Source organism: Lepisma saccharinum, chromosome 8 (assembly GCF_977018435.1).
Source record: "Lepisma saccharinum chromosome 8, izLepSacc3.1, whole genome shotgun sequence".
NCBI lineage: Eukaryota > Metazoa > Arthropoda > Insecta > Zygentoma > Lepismatidae > Lepisma > Lepisma saccharinum.
This window is the reverse complement of record NC_139236.1, coordinates 36,080,714-36,102,632: the sequence shown is the minus strand read 5'-3', so window position 1 is coordinate 36,102,632 and position 21,919 is coordinate 36,080,714. Positions and strand designations below refer to the sequence as shown.

General features: G+C 36.4%; 1 protein-coding gene across 8 annotated transcripts in view; it reads right to left on the bottom strand.

Moving 5' to 3' along the window:
* The window catches only part of pds5 (cohesin associated factor B pds5), a 179,246-nt gene that overhangs the window by 74,715 nt on the left and 82,612 nt on the right, over positions 1 to 21,919 (bottom strand). For 5 of the 8 annotated variants that reach the window (XM_083126502.1, XM_083126508.1, XM_083126509.1 and 2 more), the window contains exons 19-23: positions 21,101 to 21,320; positions 17,868 to 18,130; positions 15,930 to 16,211; positions 6,222 to 6,254; positions 259 to 303 (exon numbers count right to left, since the gene is read on the bottom strand). In XM_083126502.1, coding sequence (XP_082982628.1) covers positions 259 to 303; positions 6,222 to 6,254; positions 15,930 to 16,211; positions 17,868 to 18,130; positions 21,101 to 21,320 — 843 coding nt within the window. The remainder of the gene's footprint in view (positions 1 to 258; positions 304 to 6,221; positions 6,255 to 15,929; positions 16,212 to 17,867; positions 18,131 to 21,100; positions 21,321 to 21,919) is intronic. The other 3 variants (XM_083126506.1, XM_083126505.1, XM_083126507.1) reach the window with 3 other exon arrangements.

Genomic DNA, 21,919 nt, shown 5'->3' with positions numbered 1-21,919 from the left:
CTTTATGAAAGTAACCAATATCACACAACTGGCAAGACGTCTGGCAAAGAAGGAAAATAAACACATGAAAACATAGTACCTAAAAGTTTCTACCACATGAATTGATTAGTGTTCACATTTGGCAGAGCACTTCTGTACTGATTAGAAGAAATCTGAAATCTGCAGGGGAAAAACATGCAGAAGTTAATGACACGTTAATTGTCCACATGCTTGGAAAGGCATTATATAGCTACTGCACAATCAATTCAATTCAATTACCTCAATTCCTGGCAATTGAATTTTTGTATCTGAAGCTTCTGCAGGCTGAAAAAGGAATAATAATTAACAATCACGCACACTGCTGAGTACACTTATCTTCAGGTATGCCTAGTCAACTTGAGAAGCAAGCTATACAGTGCGTGCCAGAAATGTATGGAATATTTTAAAGGGAATACAATATTCCAATTGGGGAAAAGAGCAAATATGGTAGAAAATAAGGAATTAAAAAGACCACATATGCATTAATTATTATTAAGGTAGCATACGAATGTTGAGTATTAAATAGCGACAGTGCAAAGAAACACAGGCTGTGAACTAATGGTTTGAAGAAAGGATGCAAAGGGCAAATCTTGATATGTAAGGCATTTAGAGCAATAGAGAAGGATAAGGTGAAGGAACCAGTGCAAAACCTTTTTTATTTTGGCCTTGCAATACATTTCCAAACCTGTAAGGATGTTTTGTTTTATGGCACAACATCCCTCCTAAAGTGTCATACATTTCTGGGACACCCTGTATATAATATGTAAAATATTCTTATACAACTGTCACCAGTGTGACATCAATTTTAATCCTGTATGTAAAATTTAGTTCAGTTTGCTGCAGCCACACTTCTGCATGATGTGCATCATAAAGAAGTTATTAGTGTTTATGCAGAAGAGCTTTTGATTTTTAACAATCCTGCCAATATTGCTGGACAACATAGCACAAGTTGAAAGACACACACATACAATGGTAAAAAGCACACACAAAAAATAATAATGTTGTTCATTAGGATTAAGCCAATACCAATGCTGATGTGTCAGTATTTGCCGATACAGATGTCAGTGGTATCAATCAGTACCTGAAAGTATCACTTTAAGTTAGGATCTGCAAAAATTTCAGTGACATTGTTGCACTCTGATTATCCTGGGAAATATAAAAAATGCATTAATTTTATTTTATTTTGCACCAATGTTCTACAACAAAATTGAATCACATAATTTAATGATAGGTACAGTTTGTTTCACTCGCTCTCGGCCCCTGATTTTCACTTATAAAAATCAAACTATTGGTCACACAATGATTAGAGAGACTGTGGCACCATCTACAATGTCGTCACCATGCTTCTCATACATCAAGGTATGTCAATAGCAAATTTCATTACATTATGACCAATTGTAGTAACCCGATATAACTTCAATAGAGTACTTATCATTAATATTTATAAAAAAATTCTGAGCGAGTATGAATTGTTACAATATTCAAGCATCTGTATTAGTATGAGTACAGGTTCAGTATGGTATTGGCTCAGCCCTATTGGCATTACATCTCTAAAATGTTAAGACTAATTTGTACAATGATTATCTGAAAACTTAACAAACAATTTTGGTGCAGCATGAATGTTGTATAAAAGTTGCAAATATATTCTTACCTTCAATGTCAATAACCTTTCCAACATTTTGACACTTTGCAGTTTGTATCATGAGGGGAGGTAAAATCTTAAAGAAGGATCTGCCAAACACAGGCAGGACAAAAGGGTATCAAAAGGAAGTAGAAATCGAACATTCTGAGGGAGCTTTTGCATCATGCAGACACATGTCATTGGAGAATACACCAATCACTAGCAAAATTTCTCACCACAGCCCCAGTTCATGTCTGGTTTCTGTACAGTGATCTTAGCAATGTTTAAGTTTTTCTAAACATATTTTTCCACAATGGAACTTTTTGATTGTTTTGCATCAAATAATAATAATAATAAATATTTGCAGCCTCATTGTTTCAATTGTATATTTGATTTAATTATTTTACAACCTTTCCTAATAACTTCTTTGCAACTTGCTTCTTGCTCCCATTAGGAATTTGAATTTACGATGTTAGCTTGATGTGTGAGCAGTCAAACTCTGAGCAAACCGTTTCTGATCTTATGTTTTTCTGCATGATATGCTCTTTTGTCCTAGTTTCAGCAAATTTGAATGTACTTAATGTTTAAAGATGTTTGAAAAGGGCAGAAGGGATATAGAATTTGGTTAATTTTCTCCCTCCACCACTCTCCCTTGTTTCGCATTTCACCGGACCTTGACCAGAAGCAATTTCCTTTCTGTATATATATGTAAAAATTGTTTACTGGTCTTTTTACAGGTCCTTTAAATTACCCAATATAGTCTCTCAAGCAGATTTTGCATTTTGAACCATTCATGAGTATAAGAAGTACTTCTTTAAAGTTAAAAATCAACATTTCTCCTACTTTTAAGCTTGATTTGACCATTTCCATCAGATTCTTCTGTATTTTACATTCCCTGTTTGTGCCATCTACAAAGCTGCAAAACATCAGAAAGGCTTCAGCATTTTATTTACTGTGCACTGTACTTCATATGGCAAGACTGACTTCATAAGCATTTAGTGCAGGATATATTTTAATTCAGAAGTTCGGAACGAAGTCAATCCCTTTGAACACGCTTCCATCATAGGATTCTTTTGTTTCTGCATGTATGTGTTTCAGGGATGGACTGTTCTAAAATATTTATTTGCCAATACTGATCAAGTACCAAAATAAAATTTATCTATACTGATAACTAGGGAAAAGATTTTAAGGTGCAAAATTGTGGTCGGGAAAGGGGGAAAAAATGTTCTGAATGTTTTCAAAAAGGTGCAAAAAAAAAAAATTGCTGATGAAATGCCTTTATTCAATGCTCTAGTTTTTCTGCACTTTCTGTATATAATGCACGCGGACCGCTGTGGTTCTGCTGAATAGGTTTTGTTGAAGTTTGTGTTTTCTCTCGTGCGTATTGCTACATTATCTTCAGAACTATTGGGGCTGCAATGATTATATTATACCAATTTATAGCTCTCATTCTGCTCAACCAAATGAGACTATAGGATTTTATGTAGCTGCTCAAAAAGAGTGAAAATCATTTATTTTTCTGTCCAATCTTTTAACAAAATATGAAAGAAAAGGAAGGAAAAAGGTGCTGAAACATCAAAGAGGGGTTAAAAAGGGGATAAATATGCTAATCTCACAAAAAGGTGCAAGAAAGTGTGTTCATTTTACTTGATTTCATGTCCTAAAATATACGTATATCTCAAACAATTGGTATGAAAACAGCTATATTTTCGGAAAGGTGCTGCAACTTAAAATCTGTTCCCTACTGATAACTGATATTCTACCAATCAGATATGTAACTGCAATTGTTTCTTCACTTCCGTAATTAATGTGTAAAGGCATGCATTTTTCATTTTTGACGGAAACATGAAATGTGAAGTATCACACTGTAATGTTCATTTTTCATGATTTTGAAAGGTGTGAAGTGTTTTGTCACGAAATGATGGAAAATGAACTAGAAAATGTGAAAACATGAAATTAAGAGTTTATTTACTGACGTTACACCTTCTGAAGTCTGAATTATCCTGTGTGGTATGCAAATCTTGGAAAATTGATCAATTCAGCTGTAAAAAATTGAGAAGCAAAAATAGACTCCTTTACACAGGGAAAAAAACTTGATACTCTGAAACTACATACATAAATGTACTCTTAGAAGGGAAATATTTATCTTGTGTAATAAGTGTAGTTTTTAAAATCAAATTTAGATTGAAGTTAACCATTTTAATGCTGAAATTAATTATATATACCAAATTTGATCGCGAAATGTGCATAGTTTTTGTTCCAAAGTCTTCATCTTTTATTCACTCTATTAATGTGATATGTAACCAGGTGGTTGCAATGAATTACTTTACAAAACCAAGGTATATGAAATATAAGTTTACATTCATAAAAAATAGCAAAATGGCAGAATTTTGCACTAAGGTAAATGCCATTTATGGAAATATCAAATTGGTAAAGTTATCAGAAATTTTACCATAAAACCAATAGGCTCATAACAGCCAGTTCCAATAGTGTACCAATTAATCTGTTCCATTCTCTAATATTATATGTATATCACCAACAAACACATACACAGGTTAATGCTAATTTTGCTAGTTCTCTTTTAAGATATTTTAAGCCACCATAAGTGTCACATAGAGTGGGTATATTTCCAATATGAAACATACTACTATCCACTTCAAAAAAATTTAGCCCTCGGTTTGTGTGCTTGTAAAATTGTACTCTGTACGAGGAAAAAAATTAAATATACCTTGTTGAAATACTTCAAGTATCTATTTTTTAATAAGTGTTATCTAAAAAATAGTCTTCATTGCACTTTCTTATTATAACGGAAAATTCACTAAAAGTGTAGTTTTTCTTCCATTTTGCAAGAATGGGGAACTTAACACCATACAGTTCACAACCAACTGTAGATATAATATTGCTATTGGAGGTCTGATTATTTTTGCACCTCTGTGGAAAAGGTCAAATGCAGATCTTCACTAGACACTTCAAAAAGGGACATTTTAGAGAAACTTGAAATGCATAATTGAAAAATCAATGACATTGTAAAAAGCCTTTTATATAACACATCTGATCAAAATGCACAAGTTTGACATGTGAATCTCAAGTATGACCACAGATATTAATTATTGTTTAATACTCTTAATATGGTAAATGTGCGAATGACGTATGGCAAGATGCTCCCAATCTCAGACTCCGCAGGCTGCAGGTGACCTCTGCAGTGTTGCAGCCTCGCTACATGGCCTGAGGGAATATTGGAAGTGCATTCTGTTGGCCCAATCCAAAGCATTATAGCAGTGTGAAATAATGAATAAACAATTTGTCATATTATGAAAGAAATCCATTTTCTTTTATGTTGCTCATTTGATTATGTCGAACAAACATTCGAATCCGTGACTTCTGGTTTCCAAGTCTCCTCTGTATAAAAAAACTGATAATCAACTTTTTAACAAATGAAAACAGGGAAGGAAAAGTGTACGTAAGGGTTCTTATGGATGTGTGCGAGTTCAGGCAATAATTCATGGTAGGAACGCAGAAGTGATAAAAAAAAAATTACTGTATTAGTGAATTACAGCACCTCAACAATGCTTCTCTGGACAGCACAATTCACTGATTAACCAAAACTTTCGGCTCACATTCCATGTCAAACCTGCTGGCTAGACGCAGAATTTAAAGGGCAGTCGTCGGCAGGTGGCAACAAAGTGCAAATGCCCCATAGCAACAAGACTAATAACATGTGAGCCAGTTGCCAAGAAAAACAATTCTGTCTGTTGTTTTCAATTCGTACAATGTGAAAAGGTAAGAAATTGAGATTTGATTTTTATTCCAAGCTCATCATTTGGATATGTGTTGCATCGCCATTGAGCTGACCATTACCGAGATTGCAACAATGTTACTAACCATTAATTGTGGCTGTTCCACAGATGATAGCAACAATATATATGGCAGAGATATTTCCACATATACAAGCTTCAATCACAAGAAATTTCATATTTTTACGACTGGTTTTCAAGAAACTACACACAATTGAATTCGACTTACATAAAAACACACTTTTAGGATTTTTTTTGTCTGAATAGCAGAGTTAAAACACTTTGTCTTGCCTTCGTCTAAAAGCAGACACTTCTGGTTTTCCAATGAGGTATATTTGACTTTTCTCCTCCCCATTGGACACAATTTTACAAGCACATAAACAGAGTGCTCAGTATTTTTGACACGGATAGTAGTTGAGGAGCGAACTTAATTACAAATCTAAAAAAAAAAAATAGAATAAAGATAGGTATTTATATACAGAGGCCTGGGAATACCATTTTGAAAAATCTGTACAATATGCTCTTAATATAAGCAGTATATAGATCGTTGTAAATAAATTCTGATGTTACATTATATTTACATGTTTACATTCATTACACAATGAAACAATATATAAAAAATGCACCTGCATCATTCTTCCAACAATATCACAATTAGATATATTACATAAGTTGACTCCCCTCCCCTTTCTGTAGTTATACAGATGGTTTATTACACATTTCATGTTTATACTAGGAAAAGGAAAAGATTATTGCATTCATCCAATGAAAAAAATAATAAATATTACCTCAGCATCAATAGCACCAAGTCCTTCTTCCGTCTGCATGCAGAGGAAAATATTTTATATCAGATTACATTTTTAGAAATACAAATTTGGTTAATTTAAATATATATGTTAATGAAGAACATATAGATAGCAGAATAGCATGATTCAGTATTATCTCTGATACTAGGAATAAATTCATATGTACATAAAAGTTTCCTTTTCTTGGTTGAGATCTAATTCTTTTTTAAAAAAAACATTAATATTATAATTAAGGCAATGTGGATACCATTATACTAAAATGTAAAGATATTACACACTGGTACACATCTAATCTGAAAATGTTGATAATTTTTGTTTTTCCTTTTTTAACCTTGAAGATAACACAGTGTAACCTCAATTATGCATTTTTCATGGGACTGTGGCAAAGAACTTATAAAGTAGGGAATTGTACATTGTAGGAAAATTTCGTAACATTTTGCTGCATTGTCACCCAAAAAGTGAAGCATGTAAAGTGTAAAAAATCCAACATCTGGAAACGCAAAATCAGGGTTCTACTGTAACCTTTCAAGTAAAGTGTTCCTTTGACAATAGGGAAGCATTCAGTGGAGCAAATTTGCCAAATTATATAATCTCTCTACTCTTCAATAATAGTTTAACCAGATAAGGATCACCGCTAACAACTTTGTTCGGTTATCCAAAGTATGTTCATTTTTCCCTTCCACATATCATATCTAATGTTACATTTTGTTTTTCTAAATCTATGAAATTTGCAGAAACAATTGAAATTTTCCTGGCTTCAGATATTGGTCCATATCACCATGAAATGTTACCTGATTGCAGTCAAAATTCGAGTAAGATTTCTTGCATAATCCTGCTTTTAGACAAGACTAACAAACTGACATGCTGAGAGTATTGGAATTTTTTTGTTTTGTTGTTTCAGAACAATTATAGTAGTATTCTGGGATTCAGATATTATGTGAGGATGGAATGTGCAAGCCTGCTTAAAATTATAATTAGTCCCATAAGAAAAATTGATACGAGTATCTGCATTGGCAATTAGTAGGGCTCAGAAAATACCACTTTCAACCACTATCACTGCCAGTTCTGTTACCAATTTCCATCAATACCCACACTGTTACCTCAAAAAGTGTAACAAGTTAAAGAAGTTCAGAATATTTATGAATTTTAATATTTTTCACTGGAACCATATCATGGCATCAGAGTTTTGCTTCGAAATATTCATAATTGCACATGAGATAACCACGAAATCTATTTTGCGGAGGCTGCATTTTTTTCCGACTGCACACTAGAGTACTGCATGGAACCAGTTTTGATCACTCATACTTGTTCAAGTCTCTCACACTCAAGCATTTACAATGGAATATCATTTTAACGTGACAATAATCATACACACATATATGTAAAATATCCATCCTGGCAGTTTCAGCCCACAATCATCTGTCATTTCCATATATCATGGTATTGGTAAGAAAGACTAAACTACATTTTAACATGGAGATAACTACTACGTTTACTTAAGTTTAACTTTCCCTGCATCTTTCACCTCACGATCCATGTGGTAGTGAGGGCCCACTACCAAAGAGACATTACGGTTAAACGTGTACTACTGGGATTCCTGAGTATACTGCTCGTTTTGCCCGTTTCAGCGTTATTCATTTAAGCAAACTATTTGGAGCTTGAGCAAAATGCTCTCCCTGCAGAACTCTACTGCGCACAATACTTGCTGACCTCCATGGCAGAGTGGTTATCACAGTGTGCTACGATGTCAGGGATTCCAGGTTTGAATCCAGCTTGGGCATGGGTGTTCTTTGTGAGTGTACCTTCATCTATTTCATCACTCAATTAGCCAGAAGTGGCACAAAAGTGAAGTAAAATTAGGGATGGGACCGATTAATCGGTACTCTATCGGTATCCGCCGATATAGGCATATCGGTGTATCGGTTTATCAGTAAAATTATTGATTATTTTACCGATCCGATATATCGATTATTATCTGATAATTTAGTGCAAAATTCTACCATTTTGTTATAATTTTTATGGATAATATCCATGCCCTACTTTCTAAAAAAGTAAATTTCTAAATACAGTCAACTCTCGATTCAACGACCTTTCACAGTTCCCGGGAAAAGGGTCGTTATTTCGAAGGGGTCGTTATTTGAATTTGCACCAATTTTCAGCTTGAAGGGAGCTCAAACGGACACAAAGATGCCTAGGAGATGGTAACATCATTTATCCTGGTAGTTATACAACCTGTTATGCACAGGATGCGTGTTCTGAGAAGGAAAATAGAACATGAAAAAGTTTTCACAAAAGAGAATTTAAAATAATGTTACTTTGTTTCAATTGTGCACAGTCGTTGCTTTTCCAGGAAATTCTTACATTTCTAGTTCATGAGAAACCCGTTTCCACTGAGACCTATGGAAAGGAAAACAATCTCTCGCTTATTGCAAGCAAAACTCGAAGAATCTTGACACCAGTCAGACTGGTGCCAGCAAAAGTCGGGAGATAATCGGGCAGAATGAATGTTGGATTTTATATGGGTTTACTGGAGCATTGTCTGTTACAAGATTAACTGGTAAGATTAGATCTCTCGGGAGAAACAACACAACCTCTCTAGGTACCAGACAAAAAAAATAAAGGCAAGGCTGTAATTTTCGTTCTGGTTCGGCTGTGTAAAATACATCGTAAAAAAAAAGTCACTTTTCTTTGCTTCAACCAACTTCATTCACCCTCCTTCCCCATTCAAGGGAGCAGTCCAAACACCTTCCTTGACTTGCATTGTAATCCAGCGTGAAAAAGGAAATGCGCAACTTGCGATCTATTTTCACCCAATGTGTATTGTAGGACAGGTCATTAAACAACGTGCCAGTTGATAATCATTCGGGTTTGGAATTGAATTTCACTTTAAACTCTATATTTAGTCCCGATTAGCCCATCAGCATAAAATGAACTGAAAACAAGCTTTATGAAACGGCGCATTTTCACATATCAAAATGGTAGATCGTTATTTACTTGCACCTTAATCGACGATTTAATGTTGGATTTAGGAGTATTCTGGATGTCAAACACCCACCCCTCCAAACGCTTTCCCCTTGAATAATGTCTTTTTAATGGGTCTCAGCGACCATTCCTACATTGAACACTTTTTTTTTTCCTCCACATGAATGGTTCTGAAGAAAAGTAAATTAAATTTACGTTTTGCTTATCAGAAGGCGCAGAACATGAAGTTATTTTAACTCTTGTTTTGCTTTCTGGAGATCGAATTTCGTTATCCTCAAATCAAAACAGCTTTGCGAGATTCAAAACAATAACTTTTTCCTTGGCGCGCTGGATGAGTCATCGCTGTTATCGGCAAGCAAGAGCTTTGCACACGGTAGACAAAACACTGGCGCCAGCTGCATCGTTAAAACAAGGAGACCGGCTGGAAGTTCGAGCAACAGGTGGCGGAAGAGAAAAGTCCCAGCATTTTAAAGATAACGCAACTGTCGAAGACGGAACTTTTAACAGCAGTGTAAAGAACAGGGTGGCTACAAACAAGCAAAAATAAAATTCCCTGACTTTTCCAGGTTTTCCAGGACAAAATTTACATTTTTCCCTGAAAATTACAAACTAAACTAAATCGATGTTTTTGCAAATGGAAATAATAAACTCATACAGATCCAGGTATGGATTTGTTAATTACCAATATTATCTTCTATGAAATTGACTTAATTTCTCTATTCTCTATGATTTGAATTCAAACTGCAAAATAGTGAATTTGGAAAATTATTACAATTCACAAGCTAAGGAAGGATTACGGAATTTTGTCATAGGCAGTAAGTTTAAAATAAAATATTTGATTATTTTCAGTTACGACTAAGTGAGATAAGAGTGAAGAGTGATTGATTAATAAATACAATTAGTAATTTATCAATCTCCTTATACATTCTCGGTATTATATGTTGATATTTCCACTGAGGTTTTGGAACCCTCTGCTTGCAAGAACCATGAGTGCGGACTCATTTTTCGATGCATAAAGCTACTTCTCTCTTCTCTGTAAAGCAAACAACTCTTGCATATAAGTGAAACAACTGAATCGAACAAAATAAAGTGTCATATTTCCTTACATTATCAATGAGATTTCTGCTTCAGGACAGTATATCCAAGTGAAGCACTGTGAAACTGACAACATGCAGTTATACCATTATTGCTGATGAAAAGGATATGTAGGTATTAGAAATGTAACGCAAGGCATTTATAGAATTGCATTGTATATGTACCTGATTTAGCTAACCACACATTAAAACAGGAACACTCTAATAATAAAAGCTTCTGAAAGTTCATATACGAGGGGCATCCTGACAAAAGCTTCAATGGTGCCTGTACGCAGCACTAGTGGTCGGGGAGCGACACACACACATGCAGGCAGGAAGAAGTGGCATGTAACTGTAATCTCGTACAGTTGCAATGCAGCCGTTTTAGGACAGTTCTAGGTTAAAGATTGCAGCTCTCATACAGTCTCCCACCGACTGCGATGTAGCCTACATTGCACGCTCAGAATTTGGCACAGAGCCACCAGAGGTGTGCAGACCGGACGTCGTGAGTGATAGTATGGTCAGACGATGGTGCAGACAATTCACGGAAGGCCAATCGAATGTGCACAATCCCATACAGCTGAGTACACACGGGCACTTTGCATCACTTCAGGTGAAAGATATTGGACCACTCCCTGTACAGTCCTGGCCTTGAATGTACAGACTTTCATCTCCTTGTTTAACTGAAGAGGTTTCTGGCAGGGCAAGGATTTGACAGCTACACTGGGGTAGAGATAGTTCCAGTCTTTGCTGTCAGACACATATACCATGGGCATACAAAATTTTGTGCCAATCTACGACAAATGCCAGAACAATGGTGGTGATTATGCCGAAAATTAGGTTAGGACTCACTGTTACTAATGTAATAAATTACAACTGATATTCTTGTTTTATTAATGCCTAATCGGTAGGGACCTTGATATTTTGTTATTTTTTTAAAAAAATTGGTGTATTTTCTTATTTTTTTATTTTTTACTATACGGTGTTATTTTTCCCAAAATTCACATTTTCATTTTAGCGCATTTTCTGACAAATATCTGAAATTATACCTTCATGGTGTTTTTAAACTACTGTTTCAAATTGTAAGTCACATGGCTTACGCCTCTTCGTGAGAGTTTGATATCTTGAATTTTTTTGGGGGGAAAGTTATTTTCCATACCCCTTTTTTAATTTTAAGGTAAGGATTTTAGATTATGGAATTTTCCCCGTATATTCTGATGGGTGCATAATGACCATAAGTGGCGACGCACCCAAAAAATTAAAATCAATCAATCTCACGTGACAGATACCGATATATTATGACACCAAAAATTGGCATTATCTTTTTTTGACTTGTTAGTGTTACGTTTCCCAAAATTCGCGTTTTTGTTTTAGAACATTTATCTGCAAAATATACCGAAACGTAATACTCCATTGTGTTTTTTAACTATTATTTTAAATTGTAAGTCACATGGTCTACGTATTTTCGTGACAGTTTGATATGTTGGAACAGATTTTTGAGGAAGTAAAAGTAAAGTGCTCCCCTGCACTTTTCCATGAAGGTGTATAGAGGTGATGTGATCAGCACCACGCTCCTGGCTACATTTATTCCTCAAAGTTTCCTCAAGGTCCCAGCTTCATATGATGCTGGGTGGGCGCTGGAGAAAACATCCCGGTTCCCCCCCGCAGGGGATCGACCCCGGGTCTCTTGCATAGTAGTCAAACACCCTAAGACTGAGTTCCATTATTACTCACTCGACAAATGCCGATGGTGCGCACTTAGCTTGGTAATTCAAAATATATCTCGTGCGACAAGTACGAAGATGTGCCTCCCATGTGATGGTAGATACGCACTCGATTTCCTGTTAGAACCCTGCCACTTTGCTCTGTGATGTAAATGGTTTTGATAGAAGTTGAAAAAATCGTGGGAAATACATGATTTAATGTGGCTGTCAGAATTATTCCATGTACGTATAACTCTATAGTTTACTCTTGAGTAAAATGTTGGCAAACTTGCATGTTCTATGTACACAAACATGGCCTAGAAAAGACAAGAATGTTGGATTTCATGGAAGTTTTCGTTGTTTTAGGACATTTCTTTTAAAAAAATCGCTAAAAACGCCAACAATTCGCATTTTATGCCAAATTTCAATATTTCGAACGGGCGAAAAATGTATCCAGACATCACTGCACATTCCTAAACATAACTTTGCAGCAATTACCATTTTTCACGGTTTTGGCGTTTGCGAAAAATCAATGTCCCTACTAATTGGAAATTACTTTCTGGCCACCCCTCGTATAAATCAGTAAATGGAAAGTGAAAATTTAGCAGGGCTGGCAGAGAAAAGTCAATTCTTGAAGAAAGTCATTTGCTTTTATGATTGAATGATTTGAGTAAATATGATATTAACATATTTACGTATTTATTATTAGTATTATATTTAGTAGTATTTAGTATTTCATAATATTGTACATTAATCTTACTCAGTGAGATTAATGACCATCTCTCATGAGTTTAAACAGACAGGACAGAGAGTGGCGTTAATTTCATTGCAATACTTGTGTTGCAGTAAATTTGAGGTTGGTAGCATGCACTTGCCAATTTTTATAACGTTCACCAATGCAGATTTATGTTTCACTTTTTTGTGATAGTATTCAATATTTATCCCATTTTGTTGGATTCTTCTTATATCTAAGAATAGTGCAATGCCATTGTAAACGTATGTTAACTTGTGCAAAACCAGTAATACGTCAGGATGATGAAAGAAAACCTTCGTACATTAAATAAGGTGAAGTGCTACATTAAATAAGGTGAAGTGAACCAGAAGAGTAATAATATTCCAGCAGCATATTTGCAGTCTAAAGCTCTTCTTGTTTATGCATTCCATTTTTGTTGGATTTTTGCAGTCCATGCAATTTCTGTCGTATGTTGTAGTGGAGGTACTTTGTCGGGTGGCGATATTCGACAACTATGGGACGGCATCACCCACTCTTATCCCCTCCATCTGTTGACAAGTCCCCTTACTACTCCTATACGGACAAGAAAAAAAATTATAATTCAATGCATTTTCCACGTAATACAGATTAGAGGCTTTACCTTTACTCCCCGATGATACCATATGATGTGCTTTTTGGACCTTCATGCTCTTATGTTTGGGTGGAAACTCTGACACAGGTCTGGAGCAAGCCTGGGAAATTCATACTGATGACCAACCTCCCCCTCTCCGCAACATATCCATGCCACATTTCCAAACAGAGTTTCACATTTTGGCTTATTATTCAACTTGTATGGCACCAAAGAACATGAAACATGTTAAGTTCTCTTGAGAAATGTAAATTCTTTGAAAAGAATACTAAAGTTCGCGCCCTCTCCGCAAAATAGGGGGGAAGAAGGGGCAAACTCCAGATTTTTGTTTTTTCCATGGAAATTCGGGGGATGCGCCCCCCAAACACTTTTCTTCGGTTCGGCGTTCTGAATTGTACACAGTTGCATGCGATGATGTTTTTGCTGCAAAACAAAAGTTATCCGAAGTAGATTGCTTCCATAGTGCCCGAGTTATAACAATTTTCCTCCAAAGAGTGTTCGAATTTAAAATTCCCGCCGAGAAGCCAGGGCGAGAGAAATTTCTCTCTCTCTCTCTCCTCCTGCCATCACTGGTTTCTGGCGCCGTTGTTGTGTTGTGCATAAAAGGGGCCTAAAAGTTGAGGCCGAAACTTACAAACGAGATTTCCTGTTCCCGTGCAGAGTTCCATAACGATATCTTTAAGTAAATAAATAAATAAAAAAAAAAAAAGTCAATGAAGACGAAATTCCCTGACTTTTTTTGACACCTCAAATTCCCTGACTTTTCCCGGTTTTCCAGGTCTGTCGCCACCCTGAAAGAAGAAAGAAATGACCCTTGCTTTACGTTTTACCACGCAACAGACAATAATACGGGCAATATTTCCTATGCAGACAACAGCATTAAAAAAAATATATAATAAATAAATTTTAAAAAACAACTGAATTCTGCAATTATCAACATTGCCTTGCACACCAGTGGCGGAGAATGAGCTGGGGAAAGGGTAGAGGGTCACCTTTTTTTTTACTTGTTCTATGGTTCTTGTTCGTTTTCAAGAATATATCCAGAACTGGTTACCCCATTTTAGACGTCAAAGGAAAGGAAGAGGGTGGGTCCTTTTCCACCCTCGCCTGTAATCAGCCTGCATCAGCAAGAAAATCGTGGCTGAAACAATCTGCATCGCCCCACCCCCCCCCCCCCCCACACGTTTGCTGACAGAAAAAGATGGAGAAGTCAGTCAGCCAACGGAACACTTTTTTGGCAGATATTATGACATCGACACAATTAGGAAAACGTATGAAGTGGGAAACGGGAGTTATGATGCACGTAAGAGCGAAGTAAACTTTTGTGGAAACCTGGATGACAACGCATTAAGCGGGTTGACGATTTTTAGTTCACCTATGTGGTTTTGATTATCTCTAACAGTTTCGCTTTTTTATGAAGTGTTGCAGGGAACAAAGAACACGTTTTGAATGAAAGCGGTTACCGGAAGTTGTCGGCTACAAGGCCGAGAGTTGCTCACTCACGGGAACCTGCTGAACTCTAGGTCAGAGCTGGACAGATGGGCCAGACTTCCAGGCGCCACACATCTGTATTTTCGAACATTCCTGCGATCTTATCTCTCAAGGTGGTGTATTTATCGATGAAAGAGCTTGACCTGCCATACACATTGGCAAAGACTGCAAGTCCAGCAGTCATTTCGGGCTGCTCCCACCCTTCCCCGCGAGTTTTCAGCAGTTCTTAGGACAAGGAAACAAGTAAAGTCGATTTAAAATAACATCCAAGCACATTCGATCTTCTCTTCTCGCGTATCCAAGAGCAAGCGTGACAAAACAAGCCTGGCGCGTTGGGTAGCGACAGTCGGGTGCGGGGTAACATTGGTGCACTTGAGGGAGGGGAGGGCAGAGGTCAAGTGCTATTGGATATCACTCAAGCATGGTGTGGTGGTGTCTATTTTTAGTTCAGACCTAATTGTGAGCGGTAGAGCGCTCGTAAAGGGAATGAGTGGAGGAAAAAACAACGCATTTTTCGGCCGATTTCCTTCAATTTTTCAACTTTTTTTTTCAAATTTTTCTATCTTTTTCTAAATTTTTCACGGTTCCCAGGAAAAGGGTCGTTACTTCGAGAGGGTCGTTATACCCGGGGTCGTAGAATCGAGAGTTGACTGTATGCAATTTATCTTGCACTGCAGTCACCTTGAAACACACATTTATTAAAGAGGCCAGTGAACCTTTCAGGTTCTTCAAGGACTATTTCTAATTTTATATCGGATCGGTAGAATATCGGTTATCGGTATCGATAAATTTTATATCGGTACTTTATCGGTATCAGCCAAAATGTCATATCGACCCATCCCTAAGTAAAATAAATCAACAAATCAATCAAATCCTCACAACTCCACAAAAGCAGGATGAGCATATGGTCTCAGCCCTCATAATTAGCATTACTAACTCTACCCTTATAATATAATTACTTGCTTTTATTTTAATTCTGCATCATTATGGTAACCACTGCAACACTTAGCTCTTCACTGTTGTTTGTATTTCAGTTGCGTTTCAACATCATAGAATAGAAAAAGAATGAACAAAACTTACCCTTTCGCTGTCTATGCTAGACCCTCTTGTTCGAACACGTGCTCGTTTCTGTGCCGCTGACTTATCAACCCCAACAACAGCAATGGTAATGCCAGACTTCTTTGGTGCTGTGTATTGAAATTGTGGAGGGAGATAAATTTTGCTATTCACAAACAGAGCATCTTCGTGACGCTTGAAGTACATCGGTGGAATCCTTGGTTCTGAAGGAAATTCTTTCATTTCAAAATTAATTGTTTTTGACATAATAAGTCCCATTGCAAGGTCGCACACTGCCCACAATTTCTGAAACGAAGGTAACAACAATGTATTGAAAGTTTAGTAGCATGCTATTGTACAACGTCCATAACAGAAAGTATTGTGTGGGTAATACAAAATTTCAATACAAGAAACAACACTATTTCAGTGTTTAGCAATATCAGAACTTTTTACATAGATATCTCAATTTCTGTCTGTTTGTTAGAAGTCTAATGGTAAGACTTCTATGACAGAAGCAAATTATATTTGCCTCCATAATGTTAACATTAGGAGTTTCATGAAGTGTGACATATTTTGCTGTCATACTTTGTCATGAAACAAAGCTTAAAAAATGTGGAATTTTAAAAACAAAATGTAAATTTACATGTGACACATAACAGACAGTAAGTAAATACTAAAAATTGCCCTGCAGTCAGCATTCTGAGGAATCCAGTCTGCCAATTACACAAAATGATAATTCAGTAATTACTTCTGCAGCAAAATGTGAGACTACAACAAATTTTTATGATGAAAATAACAAAGTAATCTGAGAATCTTTTATAAAGCTACTGTCCTGTAGATTCCTGTAGTAAAGTTGCAAGACTTGTTAAAAACAGTAAGCTTTGATTCAATACACATTGCTAGAAATTATATGTATTTTTTTACATTAAAAAATCTGCTTCTTAATGGAGTATTGGCCAGCACTATCCTACCGTTTTAATTTCAGCATATGGTTTTACACATCAGACAGGCAAACTAGAAATAAAACCACAGAATCTTAAAGTTGTTTGCTTACAAGGTATTTCACGCAAATCATGCTAGTTATAATGAGTTATTTTCATTTTATTTTCTGTAAAAATTAAAAAGGATATTTCTAGAGTTGAGTACATTCCATTCTGACCTGATATCAATGCCAATACTTTAATATTGAAACAATTAATATTAAAAAATTTAACATAAAAGTTTTCCACTAGATCTATACTATATCAAGCTACCAGAATTTTGTGTAAAATATTTACATCACTTGAGGCAATTATTTACTCACAAAATCGACTTCTCTCCACTACTTAGCTGCAAAAAGTAATTAAAATCATGAATTTTGTGTAATTTCCAGGCTATTCAAATTCAAACTTGAGTTATTTCTATCCATCAATAGTGCATAGCACACACAAGTTATTGCTAAAATGACTGCTCCATTGAAGCTATTATTTTCACAACTCTCCAGAGCCCCCAGATAATGATATTATATGTTGTAGTTGGGGAGGAATGTAGCAGGCATAATATACACCAAATATTTATGTTTTAGGTGTTCCTGTTTATAGTGATATTATTTGATTATCTAAAAAATCCAGAAATGGCACGTAAATACAATTATGAAAAATTTCTATGGACAAAGGTCTACAATGCAGAATAATCATCTCTTTCGAGTCAAATTTAGTGCTGTATGATATTTTAATAACACTTTATCAAAACTCAATATTAACAAGCTAACATTGGGCATCAATATTCAATTATGTTCTGCTTCTTACCACATCAGTTATATTCCGTAGGTACAGTTTGTGAACAAAATGGTAAGGAATTTGCTTGTAAAAACCTCAAGTTTTGCTACAATTTTCTTGCAGTTCTTTTTTCTTTTCATGTTAGTTTACACCAATATTATCTTTCAAAGTAAGCTGTATACACTAAGAAAAAAGTAATGCTCACATGGTTCATTGCCTCATCCTCTCCTCTCACAGCATCCTTCTGGTTCTTCATCTTTTCGATCAAAGCTTTGTAGAAACCAAAACAATAATTGTCGTTCTTCATCATCAAAGGTTCAAGAATAAACCACAAGCACTGCCGCACGCGCTGCAGTTGATCCTCATCATCATAAGCTGTGAATTCAGGATCATGGGCCAACACTGGTACTGCGAACACCAGCATGTAGTCAGGCATGATATGAGGCAGCTGATCTGCAGCCTTGTCAGCTGAAATGGTAAAAAATAACAATCATCAGGAAATACATATATGCTGAACTTCTTTTTTAACCCCTCACGTGTTGGGCATAATATTATGCCCTTGGTCACTAGAACTTATTCTGTGTTGGGCATAATATTACGCCCGCGAACATCTCTGCTTGAAGTAACCTGTGTTGAACATAATAATACGTTTTTTGTTGGTGAAACATATGTTTTGCTATTGAAGAAACAACGACATTTTATTTAGTCACAATTTTCAGTGCAGACAAAGAAGAAGAAAAAAAGTAGTAGTAGTTCAGAGGAAAGTAAACTGTTTGTGTGTTATGCTGACAAAGTGCAAACACGAGTTCATTTGTGTGCTGCGTTTAGTCAGTTGCTTTATATACATTTTTTTTTGGTGTTGAGTTATTTGAACTGTTGGTGATTTATTTCTTGTTTTTCAGTTAGTGAGTTTCTAATAGTATCTAATAGTATTATCAAACAGGATTGCAAAATATTTTTTCCCTCATACCTATTGAAGATATTGCAATGAAACTTGGCGGACGCATTACGTATAGACCATAGTATTTTTCAAGGTAAATTATAATCGGGTACCTATATCCAGGACTGGTCCAGAGGGGCCCAAAGTTACCAAAAGGGATTTTTCGGAGGGAAATTTCCAGAACTATCCCCTATTAGTATCTATTAGCATTGTCAAACAGGATTGCAAAATATTTTTCCCTCATCCCTCATACCTATTGAAGATATTGCAATGAAACTTGGTGGACACATTACGTATAGACCATAGTATTTTTCAAGGTAGATTATAATTACTAACTAACTAACTCTCTAGCCTTCTCAAACCCGAAGGTTCATGGCTACAGCAACACAGGCCATCCATCTGACCCTATCTTGAGCAAGATCTACATACTCTTTTCCATCCCTACAGATTTCCTTTAGGTCCATCTCAACGTTGTCCCTCCATCTTCGTCTTGGCCTTCCTATAGGTCTCTTACCATCAGGTTTCCCAACAAATCAGATACCTATATCCAGGGCCGGTCCAGAGGGCCCCAAACTTACCAAAAGGGATTTTTCAGAGGGAAATTTTCCCGAATTATACCCGATTTCCATTTCCTCATACTTGATGTACACATGTGCGTGGTACCATTTGAAAGCCTGTTCTATTCGGAAGAGAAAGACGTATGAACTATGATACTCGGATGAATTGTGCTGAAACAGTAGCTACTTAAAAATATTACTACGCAGGTTCGGTGATTCCTGGGGTGGGTGATCTAACGTTGGAATTTATCCAGCATATCTCCACATAAAGTGACTCCGGGGCTCAAGTGCCTCAAGTCAATGCCATGGTACCTGGAGGCATAATTAGTTTTCTTAGTCAAATATGATTTTGTTCTATAATTATTTAGTTTGCAGAAAGTTCGTTCTAAATGTTAAAGTCCACTTCATGCTAAGCTAGGCAAATCTAGACTGGAACTACAGTTTACACTAGGAAAGCAGAAAAACATAAAAATTCTTTTGAAATTTTTTCAACAACTCTTCAATGGATGTTTATCCTAAAAACACTACTTTTTTCTCACTTTTTACAATGATGTTGCAATCTACAAGATATTTATACAAAGGGCATTGAAGTCAAACTGGGACTTTTGATTTTTCAAAATAACTAGAATGCACTAATAACTAATGCACTCATCCCAGCACTTCACCAGTGATTGGCTACAAGTAGCATATGATGGAGCCATTATCACACTGCCTCTTTGCCACTGCTCAAACACTGGTTTTGGAGGAAGTCCGTTAACGGTCCAAATAGTTGAAATCGCTTAGAGCAAGGTCAGGACTGCAAGGAGTATGTGTAAATCGTGTGGAGAGCAGTATGTGGTCATGCATTGTCTTGCAACAACAGAATGCCTTTAGTGAGCAAACCAGGCAGTTTTTGTGATTCGTATTCAAACTTCCCACAGAAAGATTCATCTGTTCTGCAAGTTGGTGACATGTTATCTATCAATTTTCAAGAATCGGGAATTCCACTTGCTGAATGTTCATGAGAATGACTGCAGTGAGTTCCAAGCCATCTTGGCCAGGATCATCTTGCCCTGATCTATGGCCATTTTTAAAGAGTTTGCACCATTTGAATGTTTTATTGTGGCTAAGAGCCCCATCACCATACTGCACTTGACGACTTCACTCACCCTCATGCCTTCATTCACATGAAATTTCATCACAGCATGTTTCCTCAGTGACAGGCTTGGCTACCATCTTCGTTAACAAGTGACTCACATTGCGCACATTAGTGTTCCATGCAGTGATAAAAGAGACTTGTCTCTTGTAAGTGATGTCTTATATTTTCATAGTCAAGATAAAATGGACAAGAAAAAAAAATATTAAGAATCCCACAATGTGGTACCCACTAGTGAAGTAATATGCATTGGTCACATAGGGACAATGTTCCAAAAGTTTGGTTTGTTTTAGAACATGCCTTGTACAATAATGAAGGAGGCGAAAAAAACAATTCAGGAATTTTTGTCATAAAGATAAGTTAAAATTCACATCATACATGAAATTATGATATATATATGTTTGTGTAAGTTGATATCACTTATCCACAAAATTGTTTTTATGATGTTCCATTAATTTTCATAGTCACTGCTATCATCCTCTCACGAACACTTCATTTCAGTATATTAATTTGTTACCATGTCTTTCTTCCCTCGAAACATGAATCTATAAGTAAAATTCCCATGTGTGTCCATCCCTACAAAGTACAGTTGAACCCTGATTTTAAGTTCCAGATTTACATTTTCCCATTATTAATCTTCGTAGTTCAAACATAGCAGAGCCATAAAATTTTCCTCCATTTTACATTTTCCCGGAGTTTAAGTTTCTTCAGCTTGGTCTCCTGAAAAACATAAAATCGAGGTTCCACTGTATGTGAATTCATCTAATACCAAAACAAACATGTTGAAATAAAAAACATTAACTTACAGCCACCAGACATCAGAAGGCTCTTTATGTAGTCCCTCCTCTTTGTGATGTCCAAAATCATGTACTGCCGAACTGTTGCTTTAATTTTCTTGTCCTGTTCTTGCCCAGCCAAAGCGTAATAGCCCATAAAATCTAGAGGCAAGCACTTCTGAGGAATTCCCCGACTCAGACCTTTGTGTAACTTAACAGCAAAGGCCTCTCTGACACGAGGTTCTTCATCCTGGAAAATGATTTAAGAAATTAAAAAAACAATCTGGTTATTATCCTATCATAACTGAGTCGGCAAATGATATTAGTTGATAGTTATTTATTTATTTTGTAATGGCATTTCTGATCTGTATGGTAATAAATACCTAAGTTGGTAACTTTGGCTGTATTCAATATACCTTAAGCACCGAGTTCATACGTATGCCACTAGAGGTGCCTCGGTAGTAGTTATTACTGTGCACAGCTGGTCAGCGCAACCATAGTAAATCTAAGTAGTTCCTAGAATCGCCACATGCTTACGCTGCAATCAGGGCTCTCAATGCTATAAAAGAAGCCTGAGTGTGGCCCTAGTATCAGTTGGTTTGTGGACACTGACTGGAGCCCATCGAGAGCTGGCTCCTCAGCTTAGGCTGAGAGATCCACCTCCAGCCCTAACAGCCTGGTCTGGACACGGTTAAGACTCAGGACAGGTATCCGAACCTTGGTTCGGCCCCAGCCTCGTGCTGAGGAACAAGGTACCCGAGCCTTAGTTGGCTCGTCCCCAAGTCTATAACTGAGCGGTAGGTAAACGAACCAGTTCCGATCCCGGCTTCGTGCTGTGAGGAGGTACTC